General features: G+C 44.7%; 1 protein-coding gene across 6 annotated transcripts; it reads right to left on the reverse strand.

Annotated features, from left to right (window-relative positions):
* Nucleotides 1-2,055: 2,055 nt before the first annotated feature.
* G6PC3 (glucose-6-phosphatase catalytic subunit 3) lies at nt 2,056-17,005 on the reverse strand. 6 transcript variants are annotated; one of them, XM_077252537.1, is made up of 8 exons: nt 16,693-16,798; nt 13,648-13,936; nt 11,546-11,763; nt 7,033-7,133; nt 6,799-6,877; nt 3,105-3,223; nt 2,778-2,919; nt 2,056-2,565 (listed from the first exon to the last, which is right to left on the reverse strand). In XM_077252537.1, the coding sequence occupies exons 2-8, from the start codon at nt 13,735-13,737 to the stop codon at nt 2,205-2,207; spliced, it is 1,110 nt and encodes a 369-aa protein (XP_077108652.1). In that variant the 5' UTR covers nt 13,738-13,936; nt 16,693-16,798; the 3' UTR covers nt 2,056-2,204. The 6 variants fall into 6 exon arrangements, with proteins under 6 accessions (XP_077108652.1, XP_077108655.1, XP_077108654.1 ...); XM_077252540.1 differs by lacking the exons at nt 13,648-13,936; nt 16,693-16,798 and adding an exon at nt 16,863-17,005; XM_077252539.1 differs by lacking the exon at nt 13,648-13,936 and having other exon boundaries at nt 16,693-16,842.
* Between the last annotated feature and the right edge of the window lie 837 nt (nt 17,006-17,842).

Consider the following 17,842-nt stretch of genomic DNA (forward strand, 5'->3'; position numbering starts at 1 on the left):
GTGCAAGACACTGTGGCTTGTACGCCTCTCCAGGTCTCCGTCTAACCATTAGATGACCAGGTGTTGGGCAAAACAGAAAATTAGACTCATCAGAGAAGATTACCTTACTCCAGTCCACTATGGTCCAATCCTTATGGTCTTTGGCAAACTTCAGCCTTTCTCTCCTTTGCTTCTCATTGATTACTTTTTTCTACCTTTACATGACTTGAGTCCTGCCTCTAAGAGCCTGTTGCGAACTGTTCTTGCTGTTCACTTCACCCCAGCTGTCATTTGCCATTACTTTTGTAGATAAGATGACGATCATCCCGGTCAGTGGAGAGTCGTTTTCGCCCTCTGCCGGTCTGTAGCTTTGTTGTCCCCAATGTCTGCTGCTTTACCTTGTTGTAATGGACTGCCATCTTAGAAATTTTAAGCATGGAGGCAACATGATGCTGTGTCCCCTCTGCTAGTAAAGCCAGAATTGAGCTCTTCTTTTCCTCACTCAAGACTTTTCTTTTCAACTCCTTTGGCATGGTTAAAAGTTATTTTTTAATTCTTATTACTTTTGGGATATTAGCAGCACTTGTTTTGCCATCCAGCTTGTCATTTCACTATAAAACGACCATGACCAGTGCTTCCCGCAAGAATTCAGACAGAGGAGTGAAAAGAATTATCAGAAGAGTTGTCCAAAAGCCACCTGTAGAGAGCTACAGAAAGACCTGGAATCTGCAGGTACAATTGTTTCAAAGAAAACTATAAGTAATGCACCCAACCTCCATGGCCTGTATGCACGCTCACCATGCAAGACTCCATTGCTGAACAAAAAGCATGTTCAAATGCGTTTCATGTTTTCTCAACAACATTTAGACAAACCTGTGAAATACTGGGAGAATATTGTCTGGTCAGATTAGACCAAAACTGAACTCTTTGGATGCCACATTACACCATGTTTGGAAGCTAAAGGACACTACATATCACCCCAAAAACACCATACTAACAGTGAAGTTTGTAGGTGGGAACATCATGATGTGGACCGGTGTTTCAGCATACGACTCTGGCAAACTTTGTCAAAGAAAGATAAATGGACAAATGTATTGAGTCATTCCTGATAAAAATATGATGTACTCTACCAGGATGATGAAGATGAAACAAAACAATGATCCCAAACACACAGCAAAGGAAATTCTCAATTGGTTTCAGAGAAAGAAATAAAGCTGCTAGAATGGCCCAGCCAATCACCTGACCTGAATCCAATAGAAAATTTATGGAAGGAACTAAAGGTCAGAGTTCATAGAAGGATTTGAAAAGAGTGTGGAAAATTGGGTCAAAATCACACCTGAGCAATGCATGCGACTAGTTTCTCCATACAGTAGGTGTCTTGAAGCTTCATCACCAACAAAGGCTTTTATATGAAGTATTAAATACATTTCAGTAAGCGTATTCAATAGTTTCTCCTTGTGGCATTTCTCATTATTACACATAACTTAATTTATAGACATCTCTGGTTTGATTTCTCTGCCTGTGTGGAGTGGATGGGTTGTTACCGATATCTGGTGAGAATTTCATGTCAATAGAACCTTTAGAAAAATATTTACTTAGAAAATTGGTGACGTGTTCAATACTTATTTCACCCGTTGTATGTATGTATGTATGTATGTATGTATGTATGTATGTATGTATGTATGTATGTATGTATGTATGTATGTATGTATGTATGTATGTATGTATGTATATATATATATATATATATATATATATATATATATATATATATATATATATATATATACATAAACTTTTTTTTCTGTCATCAGTCTCCTATTGTTCCTACTTCTCACTAACAACGATCAGAAAGCTGAAATATGTGGAGTTAATTGGTGGGGCTGTACACTTTACAAAAAGAAAATAGCTTCTGAATACAATATTTGCTCCATATTACATTAGCAGGTTTATACTACAAGGTCCCTCCATATCTCAGCTTCCTAGTCCTCGGTAGCTTTCACTTTGGAGCACACATACCTCTAGTCTTTGGAGTTTTACTGAGGGGAACATTCATAAAACTGTCAGAGTCACGTATAGGACAGCATAGGATTGAAACATCCTTTATCTTGTTACAGTAGAATATAAACACAACATAAACACAACCTAAATTCTTAAAAATAAATAAAAAAGCACAAATTAAAGAAATGTAACTATACATAAATGTGAACAGAGAGCTGGTTGCCTTAATCTCTTTTCTGCATAGTCCCTGGGTTCAAGCATCTTACAATATAGGGGGCTAAGATAATGACTATAAGTGGGCAGGTACAATGGCGCATAAAGTTCAGCAGGTAATAGAGTAGCGGGGGTGATACTGGAAGTGGGAGCGCATGCTGGAGCTTCAGAAAAAGAAAAGACAGAACCATGGAAATTCCCCTTTCACGCCAGCCTGGAGTGTCTGTGTGTAGTCTATGGAAGAATGGGAAGTGTAGGGCAAATCCCAGTCCTAAAGTGTTTCCTGCGCTCCTGGTCACTGATGAAAAGGGTCTGGTCTCTGGCCGTATCCATTCTGTCTTTGCACACCATTTATTGGCTCGATGGATGGACCTAACACCAGCCATTGGAAACAAAAAGGTAATTAATGGAAGCTTAAGAAGAGCTATTCATTGCTGTACATATGTGGACGCCATGTCTGTGATACTGTGAATCATGCTCCTTAAGGATATTACCATACATCCATTTGTTTTAATGATGTCCCAATGTAAACTAAGCACGGGGCCATCAGCTTCAGATCTACTGGATGTCACAGTCATACTCACCACGACAGATCCACACCAAATGCACTTATTCCACAGTATACAAGAAGAGCCCCAAGAAGCAGAAACAGCGAAGACCGTAGGAAAAAAACTAAATTACGGTCATGGGGAGCCGTGCGCGGCAAGACGTATCCCAAAAACACACCTAGGAGAGACCGGTCAGAGAAATGTACATTTATTATCTTTCCACCATCTTTGTACCACAGGAAGAGGGGCTGAAAAGTAAAGGGTACACACAAGAGAAAGAAGCAGGGACGATGTGCTTCTACCTTCTGTAACAGCAAGACGGGCGAGGAGCAGACCAAGAATGAATGATGGGATGTTACTTACCAGTGAGGATCCCAGCGACAACCTGGTGTGGGAAGTGTGCCAGAATAAGGAGTCTGGAGACAGCAATCCCCGCCATCAGTAACAGGTACAATATGAGAGGAACAGTCCGGAGAACGCCACTGAGTAAGAGAATTCTACGTTAACATTTGTGTCAATGGTATTTATGTGACTGAGGTCTAAATTAGAGGCCACCGCTATTTATCTTTCCCCCCAAGCATCAAGCGCCCTGACAAACATGCTTGTGCTCTCAATGGGGCAAGGGAAGAAAGTTACTGTCAGGCGTCTCTCATTGAGTATAAAAGGATCAGGCATGTTGAAATACATCAGGTCTGATCTGTCTTTCTCCCAGCATCTGCCTTTGGGAGAGAGTAGGGACACCACTATCCACATTAGGCACTTAGATAATCTTCCCAAAATTGTCAGGATTGGTCAAGATTTATACTGGCTTGTGAAAGCATTCACCCCGGTGACATTTTTCGTGTTTTGCTACCTCACAACCTGGAATTTAAGTGGTTTTTTTAGGGTTTGCATCAGTTTATGTAAAGAACATGCCTACAACAGTGAACATTTGGTCTTCTTTTTTTTTTTAAGCAAACGACACAAAGGACAGAATTACTTAAAACATCAGTGTTCATAACTATTCACCCCCCAAAGTCCTCTTTTTGAGGCAATTACAACTGCAAACTGCTTTGGATAATTCTCCATGAGCTTTCCTCAAGGCAAAACCGCTCCAGCTCCTTCAAATTAGACCCTCTTCGCATGTCCATTTTTTATGTCCATATGCGGTTCATTTGTTACAGACATACGCACACCCATTGTATTCAATGGTGGTGCGCACATGGTCCATGTGAAAAACCCGCAGACATGGCTGTAGAAACTGTCAAACTGGGCATGATCAGCAAGTTTGCTAGGTCTGGTGACCCGGATATCCTCATGACGACATCGGGTCACCATGGCAAAGATCGGGACCCTGCGTCATGCAGCGGGGGTCTCCGATCCAAAGGCAGTGGGGATGTCAGCCCTCTGCTCCCGGAATGCCGTGATTGCGTTCGATTGCAGCATTTCGGGGGTTAAAGTGCCAGGAGCTGTGACAGTCAGAATCAGCTGACACCTGGCGTCAATTGCCCACGCACCACCAGTGTGCGCAGGCGATCGCGATGATCTAATAATCCATCCCTGGTCAAATCGGCCCAGGGCACATAGACAGATTAATATGTCTAATGTCGGAAAGGGTTAAAAAATAAAAGCAAAACTTTTAGTTGCCACTGTATGCCTATATTTTTCTCACTTCACTATTTTAGACTAGTTAGTGCTGATGCATCACACACAAATCTAATTACAAAAATATTTAAGAACTGGTTGTAATGTAACAAAATAGGTAAAAAGTCAAGAGTGTGAATACTTTCGAAACTCACTATATCCACATAGGCATTGTTGTTCTTGTGAACAATGGGACTGTACAAAGATCCAGAGAGCAGAATAAATCCTGCTGATAAGTCCTCAGGTAAATGAGGACCAGAGGGGGTATACATGAATGAAAATTCCACACAAAGCCTTAAAGTTCTTTAACAAGATACAAGAACATTTCTATATGGAAGGGAATAAATATACCAAGTCCTCACACGTGACATTAGGCTGTGTTCACATGCTCTGGCAGTCAGATGCAAATGGTTCTCTGGGCAATAAAGAATTGTAATAAATGAAAAACTCTATTACTATAAATAAATTGATAAATACTTTTAATTTTTCTGATAGGTGGTAATGACACGTTTCTGTCAAAATGGTTGCGGTCACATTTCTGAACACAAAACTCATCTTACACACACAGAAAGACAGGTTGTATGTGTAGAGTGTGTTCTTCTCCTATGTGGCTGCAGACCTCTAAATCCTGACAGCATGGGGTGCATGAGCTGTCAGGATTGACTGCTGTTGCCAGCGGATAAGCACATGACCACAAGTATGCGACTATCATACTTCCAGTCACATTCAGACTAGACGCACGTCACTTCTCATCATACAAGTGAATTGAGAGAAGCCAAGCATGTCTAGTCGGTATATGACCACAGTTATGCAAATGGCATAGTTGCTGTTACTTGAACGCTTGCTCTCACCAGCAATATCGGTGACTCTTGACAGTGAGTGCACTGCATGCTGTCAAAATTCAGAAATATGCAGTCACATAGAGTGACTGCAAATGTTTATGGGAACTACAAACATAAGGGTGAATGACCTCAGGGAGACCAAAACATCCAACACCGCGGAGACACCATCACGTGTTTCTCAACGCAGTGATCCAGAACACTGCCCCCATCCCTGATGGGAAATATGCAAATGCATGTAGAAAAGCCGCGGAGACACCATCACGTGTTTCTCAACGCAAGCAATGAATAGCCAGGTCTTTCACCAGGAAGGAACAACCACGGGAAGGGCAGCATCCAATAAAGGAAAACCACCTATGCCAAAACATGGTATCCATCCACAGACAGCTGTTTCGGGGTATTTGCCCCTCATCAGTGTGGAGTAGGAAACTGGCTATCCCCGAGGTCATTCACCCTTATGTTTGCAGTCTTTTCACTAGGCACTGCTCCTAATAGCCAGTTTCCTACTCCACACTGATGAGGGGCAAATACCCCGAAACAGCTGTCTGTGGATGGATACCATGTTTTGGCATAGGTGGTTTTCCTTTATTGGATGCTGCCCTTCCCGTGGTTGTTCCTTCCCGGTGAAAGACCTGGCTATTCATTGCTTGCGTTGAGAAACACGTGATGGTGTCTCCGTGGCTTTTCTACAAACGTTTATGGGAAGATCGGACAACCCCTTTAAGTGCTGCTTCTTGCATACATTGCTAGACAACATCTCCCACAGCTTTCATCCTGTCTCATCTGTCCTCCTCACTTCTCCAACGTCCGTCCTTCGACCTTCATAGCTAATGGTCATGGGGGACAGATAAGCTTTTTTTACTCACATAACCTGCCCTGCTGTGCGTTTACAACAGGATTTGTGTTCAGTAATATAATGAAAACCATATTAAAAAAAATGTATAATTGCCCCACGATAAGACTGGCATAAATAAATAATTAAATCTAACTGTTAATTTATTTTTAATTAAGTATTTTTTCCATTTATTAATGTTCTTTATCTCACAGGAAACCTCCTTGTAATTTTCCTTGAAATAATGTTGTTTTGCTGCAAAACTATATGGTCATTAATCAGGTGGTTTTTCAGGACAAGCCGCAACTATTTAACAAAAAGTGAAGCTCCATCCGCCAGACATGGCCTCTTTCACATGTGGCTGCCAGAACGTGTGATTAGATTAGATGACATTCTTGGCCAGGGGTGGGGAATCTTTTTTCTGTGAAGGTCCATTTGGATATTTATACCATGCTTCAGGGGCCGCACAAACTCCGCCCACAAAGTACATCCTGACTCTGGCACTGGTTTCAGGACGTAATCTTTCATTGCATGCCCTTCAATGTTCAGTAGTGAACACAGTGTGTGTGTGCTAACAGAGCAAGAAGAAATTAGTGAGGGTGTAGCAATCAAAATACAGTTCCTTGCCCAAGAATGCAGTCCCTGAGAATCTGCTCGGGGACCTGATAAAAGGTCGAGGGCCGTAAATAGCCCTGGAGCGGAGGATCCCCACCCCTGTTCTAGGCTAATCTACAGAAGAAAGCAATAGCTCCTTGTCCCGTACCTCTGTAACCGACCAGTGCAGAACATTACTATGGGCCACAGGGCAGCTCCAGTGATCATACAGTGTCCTGAAGGACTTCCTGAGAACGGTATGTAGGGTTAGTGTTATAGATTACATATATACAGTCAATATCACCAACAAAAAAAATTTATATTGTGCTTTTCTCCTAATGGACTCAAATAACAACGGCTATGTAATATGTGGAAAAACGATGCCTAACTTATCTGCACCGACCTGGGCCAGTCTCACAAGTGGAGGGGAACTGCGTTAGGTTATAGATTTCGTGTAGACCCGTTTCATAGACCCACCAGAATGGCCGCTCACCAAACAGAAACCTGTGGATGGAGAATAAGAAGAGTGAAGTATAATATTATGAGGGTAATAGAGCACATTGGGCCTGATCCATCAGTTTATGTGCAGTACGACATCTATTCTGCCATCAAACATGTAGCAGGGAAAAAGCCCACACTTATGTCACAATCCAGACCCTGGAGAAGTTGGCCTTCACACAAATGAACCATGCGTCTGATCCAGACTATAGTCTGATCCAGGCACCTTTCAAATTACATCTTTCAAAGTACAGATATTGAAGTACATTACTTTGAATTAGACTCGAATTGGACTGGAATTGACTGTAAGGTAATGGGATAGAAAACCACTACAATGTTTTTGTTTCATTTCCCTTTCACCCCCATACTACTTTCTTTCTTATTATCTTCTGTAATCCCTCCACCTAGTAAGGAAGTAGTCATTGCTCCCTCCATCCTCCCCAGCTATCTCTCCTCCTCCTCAGAGCTGTTCCTCCACATACAATCCTTTTTCTGCAGACACACACAGCCACATCATGTCCTATCCTGCTCCCACCTTTAACCCCTTAATGACCGCCGATACGTCTTTTAACTGACCTGAGATATAAGAGAATAGCCTCCCCATACAGGTGAAAATCTAGCGGCTGCCGGCTGTACACTATAGCTGACAACTGGCTGCATCAGCCATCATCAGTGTTTGCACCGTCCATATCTATTTAACCCCTTAGATGCTGCTGTCAATAGTGACTACATAATATAAATGGTTAACAGAGTGTGGGGGCTTCTTATTTATCCCAGTTGGTGCCCTCAGATCATGATTGTGTGGCCCTGTTGTTTGCCATGGCAATTCATGACCAAATAGCGGCCTTAGAGTCTGCCGGCTGTAGTAATCTGTTCAGAAGTTAGCGACATTTAGGTGGTAAAAATACACATTTTCATTTCTGCCATTAATTCACTTATTTGCATTAATTCCTGAAAATCACCTGAAGGGTCAATAAACTACCTGACAGCAGTTTTCAATATGTCAGGGCGTGCTGTTTTTAAAATGGTATAACGTTTGGGGGTTTCCCAATATATGGGACCCCTAAAAGCACTCCAAACATGGAAAGGTCCCTAAAAAAATAAATTTTGTAAATTTCCTTGAAAAAATGACTGCTACATTTTTAAACGTCTAAAATGCTAACAAAATAAAAGAACATTTTATAAATGATACTGATGTAAAGCAGACATGAGGGAAATGTTATTTATTAATGTTTTTGTGTGTTATGACTATCTGGATTAAAGGGATAATCATTCAAAGTTTGAAAATTGCTAACTTAACATTTTTTTCAAATTTCTGATAAGTTTTGTGTTTATTTATAAAAAATATTGACCAAAATTTACCATTATCATAAAGTATAATGTGTCTTGAAAAAACAATCTCAAAATCACTGGGATATGTTGAACCGTTCCAGAGTTATTACCACATAAAAAAAACACTGGTCAGATTTAAAAAATTTGGCTCCGTCACTAAGGGGTTAAATGCTGTCTGCTACTCCTCATTGCTGGCGACGTATCCCCAAATCCTGGCCCTCCTCAACACATCCCCACACTCATTTCTAACACCCTGCCACGATCCTCTACACGTTTTCGCAACCATGATAACCTCATACCCATTCATCCAGCCCCCACTCCCCCAGTCCCTCTACCTGGAGCACTATGGAACGAACTATCTGTCTGCAACAAACTGTCGTATATCCATGACCTCTTTATCACCAACAAACTCTCCTTCCTTGGCATCACTGAAATACATCTCTTCTCCATCTACACCTCCGGCCTGGGACAGTTCATAGAATCCCACGGTTTGCAGTATCATCTCTATGTCGAGGACATGCAGATCTACCTATCTGGGCCTGACATCACCTCCTTGCTGACGAAAATCCCACAATGTCTGTCCGTTATTTCATCTTTCTTTTCTGCTCGCTTTCTAAAACTGAACATGGACTAATCATCTTTCCCCCATCTCACTCTACCCCTCCACCGGACCTATCCATCAATGTCAATGGCTGCTCACTTTCTCCAGTTCCGTATGCTCAGTGCCTCGAGGTGATTTTCGACTTTGGCCTCCCTTTCAAGCCACATATTCAAGCCCTTGCCTCCTCCTGCCGACTCCAACTCAAAAATATTTCCCGGATCTGTACATTCCCTGACCAGGAAACTGCAAAAATGCTTGTTCACGCTCTCATCATCTCCGGCCTCAACTATTACAACCTCCTACTCTCTGGCCTCCCCTCTAGCACTCTTGCACCACTCCAATCTATCCTAAATGCTGTTGCCCGATTAATCCACCTGTCTCCCCATTATTCCCCAGCTTCACCCCTATGCCAAGCCCTTCACTGGCTTCCTATCATCTAGAGACTCCGGTTCAAAACCCTAACTATGACATACAAAGCCATCCACAACCTGTCTCCTCCATACATCTGTGACATGGTCTCCCGGTACTTACCTACAAGCAACCTTCGATCCTCTCAGGATCTCCTTCTCTACTCCCCTCTCTTCTTCTCACAACCGCATCCAAGACTTCTCCCGTGCTTTCCCCAAACTCTAGAACGCTCTACCCCAACACATCAGACTTTCACCTACCACGGAAACCTTCAAAAGGAACCACAAGTCCCACCTCTTCCGACAAACCTACAACCTGTAGTGATCCTCAGTCTACTGAACCGCCGCACGACCAGCTCTACCATCTCCTATTGTATCCTCAAACACCCCCTGTAGACTGTGAGCCCTCACAGGCAGGGTCCTCTCTCCTCCTGTACTTGTGTCTTGTGTACTTGTCTATGTATGCCCCTTTTTCATATGTAAAGCGCCATGGAAGAAATGGCACTATAAAAATGAATAATAATAATAATAATAAACTGTTCACCATATGGATTAGAGAGGTCATTTGCCCAGACATTAACTTCTACCCAATAAATTCCTCTTCCAGTCACAGACTGGCATATGTCGGTGGTGCGGCACAAGGGTGTACCTACAATGGAGCCAGTCCACAATGTGGGTGTAGAGATCCATGATACATGTTTGAAGGCGTCACACATTTATTGTGCTTTAGAAATAAAGACTAACACTTTACCTTCTGATATAACTAAATTTTAATGCTTTATTGCAGCTACTATTATTTTATAAGCCCCTTGGTAATAATCTTCTACTTCTGCTACTTCCAAACAATTATCTCCAGGAACAAAGCTGAGTGAACAGGATCAATATCTAGTCACTCGGTTGGACAAAAAACTAAGGATTTTTTGTGGCACAGAAGCCGGACAGATGATTGTGCCCTGCACCCTGAACCGAACCCCCTACATAAGACCTAAACCTCTCGGGAGTCCATACACTCAAAAATAAAATAAAAATCTACAAACATGGGTGCCACTGCCATACATAAGCCTGCAGATTTATAGCTTTAGACAAGACAATAACTTTACTGGGGCATAGCCAGACAATTCACTTAATAAACCCGTCACTTTAAAATTAGGAAAACTATATGATGTCCTAATAGAGGTGAGTGAGAACATTAAATGGACCTAACTAATGGGCTACCAAACTGGCAATTGTTGGGCTCGTGCAATATTCTAATAGCAGGCTTCAGGCTTTCTGTATAGTACTTGCTAAATGTTACCTCCATTAGGACAGGGTGTACATATGCTAATTTAACGAGGGTGTCCAAATTCCTGTGATCACAAGCTGACGATGCAGTGCAGACAAGTTGTATCACTCTGGAGGAAAGAGGCGGAGGATATGGGAACAGCTGCCGATACTAACTGTGCATGCACCAGATTCCCAGCCCCGCAGTGTGAATACATCAGAACACACTGCGGGGCGGGATCACTAGATCAGCTGATGGGACTTGCAGGGCAGCGCAAACGGCGCATGACAGAAAAATAAGTGAGCACAGCGCAGGTGCTGGGTACGTGCATGCAGAGGAGGCGGCGCCCGGCGCACTGAGGGGCTGACTAATGGCTGGGAGGCGGATGAGTCCGAGGGAAAATACGTGCCCCCCGGACAGAATACAGGTATGGCGCCAAAATTATAAAACTTAATATTGCAGCGTTAGTAGGGTGCAAAAAAAGAGGAGCCACCTTCACAGAATGCAGCCTTAGTGCTACAGAAAATGGCTTTTACATAAAAACGCCCGGGGGGGCAGGGGGGGGGGGGGTGACAGGTTCCCTTTAACTATGGACATTATAGTTTATTGCCATCCATGTAATAAATGGATGGACCAAGTATGGCAACTCATAAGACGTTGCTCATCAATATCTCTCCACCTTCGGATGGGGGTTTCACTCAGACCTCTACTGGGACATGTGAATACCTTAACAGTATATATTGAACTCAATAGTCAAGATAGGACAACCTGCGCTCAGCGAGGTCTGTGACCCTAGTGAACATTCACCATAACTTACCACTTAAAGACAAGATTCAGCCACTCGCCGATGACGCCCAGCCACAGCACAGTTACACCCAGTTGGTGTTGCAGTGCGTATGCCAGAGGAAAGTAGAGAAGAAATATGCAGCCGGGATCCCCAAGGTAGGTGACCCACAGCCAGAAATCTTCAGAGCCATGGAGGTGTTCCTGCAGGTACGCTGCCAACGCTACACCGGCCCGATGTGCTTCATCCATCTACAATACAGTAGAGCTAATGACTACATAATCTGTAGGAGATCCATAGGACACAGCAGTTGGATTACTAGGAGAGCAATGAAGAACTATGACAGGCAAAGACCTCTTTCCTTCAGATTTTACAGACAGCCTACTAAAACTTAAACTATAGTCTAAAGGCCCTCCTACATGATAGTATGTCGGCTGATCTGGAGGTATCAATGGGTTCGGCCAACTGTCCAAGGTATAAAGGGAGATAAGGATCTGCCATATCTGATTTTGTTTGAGGAGTGTTTGACATTCGGCAGAGTAATAAGGTACCTTCACACTCAGCAACTTTACAACGAGAACGACAAAGATCCGTGACGTTGCAGCGTCCTGGTTAGCGATCTCGTTGTGTTTGACACGCAGCAGCGATCTGGATCCCGCTGTGATATCGCTGGTCGGAGCTAGAAGTCCAGAACTTTATTTCGTCGTCAGGTCGGCGTGTATCGTCGTGTTTGACAGCAAAAGCAACGATGCCAGCAATGTTTTACATGGAGCTAACGACCTGTGAGAACGATAAGTGAGTCACCGTTACGTCACAGGATCGCTCCTGCATCGTTCTGGAGCTGCTGTGTTTGACGTCTCCACAGCGACCTAAACAGCGACGCTGCAGCGATCGGCTCGTTGTCTATATCGCTGCAGCATCGCTGAGTGTGACGGTACCTTTAGTGCTCCTGTGTACAGGAGAATCGGGCAAGATAGCTGCCAGGAGATCCATTATTCAAAGTGACAGCTATCTAGTGTGTATGGGTAGCTTTAAAGTGTAGCAGTTCTTCCAGAAAATTTTCACATATATAGATAATTGATCAGGTGCTGAGATCCCACTGGTTGCTAAAATGAAGGAGCATTAATGCTTTATTGTGCAATAGAAAGTCTATGACGCCCGTCTACAGAGTCAGCGAAGAGTAAAACTTGACCGAGCATTTCCACTTCATTGTTTATTCGATTAGTGAGATCTCAACACCTGGAGGACCACCAATTACAACTTCTGACATTTCTTTGTAACAGATCAAAAGCTTTTAAAAGGGTGGTTAAATTTTAGGGGAAAAAAAATCCATAACGTCTTCTTGTATTGTATATATTGAGCATGTGAGAGTAGCCAGACACATTAGGTGAACGTCGACTGAACTGAGGATCTAGCTCAGCTGACATTCACCGACGACTTCAGTATGGTGGCCAAACTGAGGATCCAATGGAAACGTTCAGCCTCTTATCTTCCGCTCTCTCTTGGAGATTTTTTTAGAACATATTCCCCAAAGTTTCTTAAATTTGCTTGTACTAGTGATTCATACAGAGGTTGCAGTCACAACTGGGCCCTGCAGCCAAGAGGAGACTAAAAGACTATTGATAGGAATACAGAAGCACGCTGCAGATGGGGGTTAGGCTACCTGAGTAAGCAATTTTTACTACCTAGATGTCTCTAAAAGACATGCAAACCCTCTGGCACATGTTCTATCGCCTGATTGTTGTCCATGCTTACACCTTATTGAGGACATTACATAGCTCAAGCGCTTGCTTGCCTCTCACCCGCCACCACTATTTTTGGGCTTTGCCAGGCCACTTTCCTAGTCTTTGATGACTTGGTGGTCATAACAAACTGCCAGATTCAGGACCAATGGGTAGAAAGACACTAAGGCAATTTAGGGTATAGGCTGTGGTCACTAGTTACTGACACTAAGGAGAATAACTAGGTTATACCCCTCCAGCAGTCACTGAGCTATACAATTTTAGACGCAGCTCAAAAAAAGTAGGACAAAAGCTGTGGAGCTCCTCATTTGACAACCAGCACAAAGGTCCCCCAGCTTCCAGTGACTCCTCTACAACTGCTCCCTTTCACTGGAGATATACTGAAGAACTGACCTTGCTGCTTTCAACCAGGAGCTGAAGAGAGAAGGATCCTGTGAGGGCACTTGGCTCAGTATATTGCCCACGCTCCCCTTCATAGCCCATGTTACTGACAATCTTCACATAGCCTCATCCCTTGTTTTCTTCAGGGGGAAAGAAAATCCAATCTCCAAATTCTATTCTAGCAGCTCTTCTAGCTGACAGTGTCTTCAAAAGCTCCCTTGCCTTCGTTTCTCATTGCTAGATCTTCCACTAGACACTCAGCACAGTCTGCAAGCTTGTACCCCAAAGCCGGGCCATTTTCCTGGTGGTTGGATTTTGTTGTCAAATTCAGGACAGATGTGCAGAGGGATATTTATTGCTCCCCAAAGCCCTATCACTGCTATGTGTTGCTGATGCTAGCTTCAAAGCTCTCAATTCACAAGTTCGTTTCCACAAATCTGCACTGCACCACCCATGTATGGTGGCACTTCAATCCAAAGACTTCTAGGCCCCCTCAAACTTTGCACTTTGTGACGTGATCCCCTCGACATTACAGCTCTGGTGGCCTTCACCTCCTCTTTGCAATGGTGGATGCTCATACATTATTTGGTTGGGCCAAGCTCTTAGTGGTCGCCTTTTTCAGTTGTCCCCTCCTATAGTGATGAGCCGCCTCCTATGTGCACCTGCGGCCACATTGCACTCCACTTTACTCACCTCTTTAGGTGGAGTGAAACCCTGCAATAGCCATACTTGTCTTATTGGCGCAGTATGTTACTCTCTTGTAAAAGTGGAAAAACTACCCTGGTGTAGTACTGAAGGGGAAGTCATTTCTCACGTCTAGTCTCAGATGGGCTGTTGCTCCGTTAACATAATGTCAGACTCTTAACAGTGAATACCACCTTTGACGTCTACATCCTCTACAGCACCAAATTTCATTTGGTTACCAAAAAACTCATCTACCCTACATGCACAAAACCAAGACAGTGTCCTACAGCCCACCCAAACCCCTGAGCTGCACCATTCCCAGGCAAACAACGCTTCTTCTCTGTGGCTGTTGGCAACTTCTCTGAGGTTCACCACTCAATGATTTTGTTCTTACCAGATCCCTTCATCCTCAGCAATCCGTGATAAAAAGAGCAAGTCACAATAGTCCTTCTCTCAATCAGATTCTTCAACCTTTCCTTACCCTACCCTTCCCCTGGGTGGTCCAGAACCTAGTATCCTCTCAGAGTGAGGTCTAAGTAATCTCTAAGATTTTTCTCCTCACTCAGAGTTCAAGGAGGTAGTCTTTATTGGAAGCTGGTCTTTCTTGTGGCAATATATAAAATATCTATATATATAAGAGGCATCGTGATTACTTGCTAATCCCGCCCCCTGCAGTTGCTCCGCCCCCACATCACCACACATAATCCTGCCCCCCACCCCATTACCACACACAATCCGCACCACATCACCACACACAATCCCGCCCCCCCGCAAATCCCGGCCCCCCCACATCATCACACATAATCCCGCCCCCCACCACATCACCACACATAATCTCGCCCCCCCACATTACTACAGATAATCCTGCCCCCCACCACATTCCCACATAATCCCGCCCCCACTCCATCACTACACATAATCCCACCCCCCCACACACATAATCCCGCCCCCACTCCATCACTACACATAATCCCACCCCCCACCACACATAATCCCACCCCCACTCCATCACTACACATAATCCCACCCCCCACCACACATAATCCCGCCCCCCCACATTACTACAGATAATCCCACCCCCCACCACATTCCCACACATAATCCTGCCCCCATATTACCACACATAATCCCGCCCCCCCTACATTACCACACATAATCCTGCCCCCACATTACCACACATAATCCCACCCCCCTACATTACCACACATAATCCCGCCCCCCTACATTACCACACATAATCCCGCCCCCCCACTACCACATAATCCCACCCCCCCACATTACCACACATAATCCCGCCCCCACATTACCACATAATCCCACCCCCCCACATTACCACACATAATCCTGCCCCCACATTACCACACATAATCCCGCCCCCACATTACCACACATAATCCCGCCCCCACCCCATTACTAGATAATCCCGCCCCCCATTACCACACATAATCCCGCCCCCCCACATTACTAGATAATCCCACCCCCCACACATAATCCCGCCCCCCCTACATTACCACACATAATCCCGCCCCCCACATTACCACACATAATCCCGCCCCCCCACATTACCACACATAATCCCGCCCCCCCACATTACCACACATAATCCCACCCCCCCACATAATCCCGCCCCCACATTACTAGATAATCCCGCCCCCCCATTACCACACATAATCCCGCCCCCAACACATCACCACACTATTGTTATTAACTTCAATTTAAGTTAATTTAAAGTAAGCGCTATTGAATGTTGTCATTATTTACTTTAGTTAATTAGATAGCAATGAGCGTGCCGAGCGTTAGCTGGCTGGAAACAGCTAGTATAATATAGTGTTCGAACTTGCGTCTTGGTTCCCTACAATACGGCTGTTCTCCGCTTGGTTCTTTCATTTTTGCCCAAGGTGGTTCCTCCTTCCAGCCATGAGGACAACATGTTCCCACCTTCTATCACCAGTCCACCCTAGGAAACGTTCCCTTGTCTGGGCTTTGAGTGACAGTCCACCTGTCCTTCACTCTGGAGCGCGGCCTCCCTTCTTGTGAATACAGAAGGCTTAAAAAAAATATGGCCTCCTGAGTGATCATTACCAGAGGAAGGCCACCGGCCAGTGATGGGTCATAGTGCGCCCCCGTCCTGACTGGTGGGCACCTCCTGGGCCGGGAGTCCTCACCTTCTTCCCAGGGAGCCTCCACCAGCTCCTCACTAAGCATTCCATAATATAATCCTCCCCATTACTGTGCACAGAACCAGAGACCACCGTCTAAAATGGCGCACACACGGACTACCGTGAGGGAAGCACATGTAGCTTCCTAGCAGTAGAGCTGTAAGTCCCAGCACACCCTGCCAGAGAATGGAGGCGCATGCTGCTATTGTAGTACCACAACTGCTGCCCCTGTGTAGCGGAGAAGCACTGGGGATGTCTGGATTTACGTTATTACGACCCCCACTTCTCAGTCGCCGGCCTCCTCTGCGCACTGCGCAGTAACTTGCGTCAACTAGAGAAACGGCCCCTGAACCACGTGACTGCACCTTGGCCCCGCCCACCTACCGCTATCACCCCCAGCCGCGGGGTAACACAGGCAGTCTGTGAGCAGTTTGAATGAGTTCCTCGCTCTCCTCCCTGGATATTGGCACGTCACTGGCCCCGCCTCTCCGTTTACGTCACGGGCAGACTTCACTTTGGCCCCGCCGACCAAGAAGTAAATTTAAACACGCCCATGAGGCGTGACGTACCTATCACATGACTTGGAGGCTGGAGGGCGGAGCTTAGTGCCACCTCGCCTGAGTCGCCTCCGCCTCAGCTGTCTGCTAAATAGTGATGGGTAAAATGCGATTTTTGGGTGAGCCGACTCTTTTGGATCGGCTCACCAAAAAGAACCGGTTCTTTTGGCTCCCAAAATGGCTCTTCATTTTTTACCTTTGCATTTTAATTTACAGCCAAATTCTGGAATGTTATAGGCTACGTTCACATTTGCGTTGTGCGCCGCAGCGTCGGCGCCGCAGCGCACAACGCAAACGAAAACGCGGCAAAACGCACGCTAAAACGCTGCGTTTTGCGCCGCATGCGTCCTTTTTGGCCGAAAGTTGGACGCAAAAAAAATGCAACTTGAAGCGTTTCTTGCGTCCAACGCTTGCGGCCATGCGGCGCAAAACGCAGCACAACGCATGTCCATGCGCCCCCATGTTAAATATAGGGGCGCATGACGCATGCGGCGCCGCTGCGGCGCTGACCGCAAATGTGAACGTAGCCTTAATCCATCATTTTAGCAAAAATCTTCACACATGGCCATTTATGACATAAAAGAGTATAATTTCCAGAATAACCAGATTTTATATTATTTGCTGTAAAAAGTAACAAACACAAAATCAACCTGCAAATCAGCAACAGAATACGACTTTGCACGTAGCCTTAGGCTGGTTTCACACTTGCGTTTTTGTCCGCAGCGTTTTTTGCACAAAAAACGCATGCGTTTTTTTCTCCTATATTTAACATTGAAAACGCATGCGTTTTTTTGCACATGCGTTTGG

This window comes from Ranitomeya variabilis, chromosome 4 (assembly GCF_051348905.1).
Source record: "Ranitomeya variabilis isolate aRanVar5 chromosome 4, aRanVar5.hap1, whole genome shotgun sequence".
NCBI lineage: Eukaryota > Metazoa > Chordata > Amphibia > Anura > Dendrobatidae > Ranitomeya > Ranitomeya variabilis.

Coding starts and splice junctions, on each gene's coding strand:
- G6PC3 (XM_077252536.1), bottom strand. CDS start 16,524: ATGCTTAGTGAGGAGCTGGTGGAGGCTCCCTGGGAAGAAGGTGAGGAC. Junction 11,764..16,401: donor TGGCCGGTGGCCTTCCTCTG/GTAATGATCACT, acceptor ACTGTATTGTAG/ATGGATGAAGCACATCGGGC. Junction 6,878..7,032: donor CACTTGTGAGACTGGCCCAG/GTCGGTGCAGAT, acceptor TACCGTTCTCAG/GAAGTCCTTCAGGACACTGT.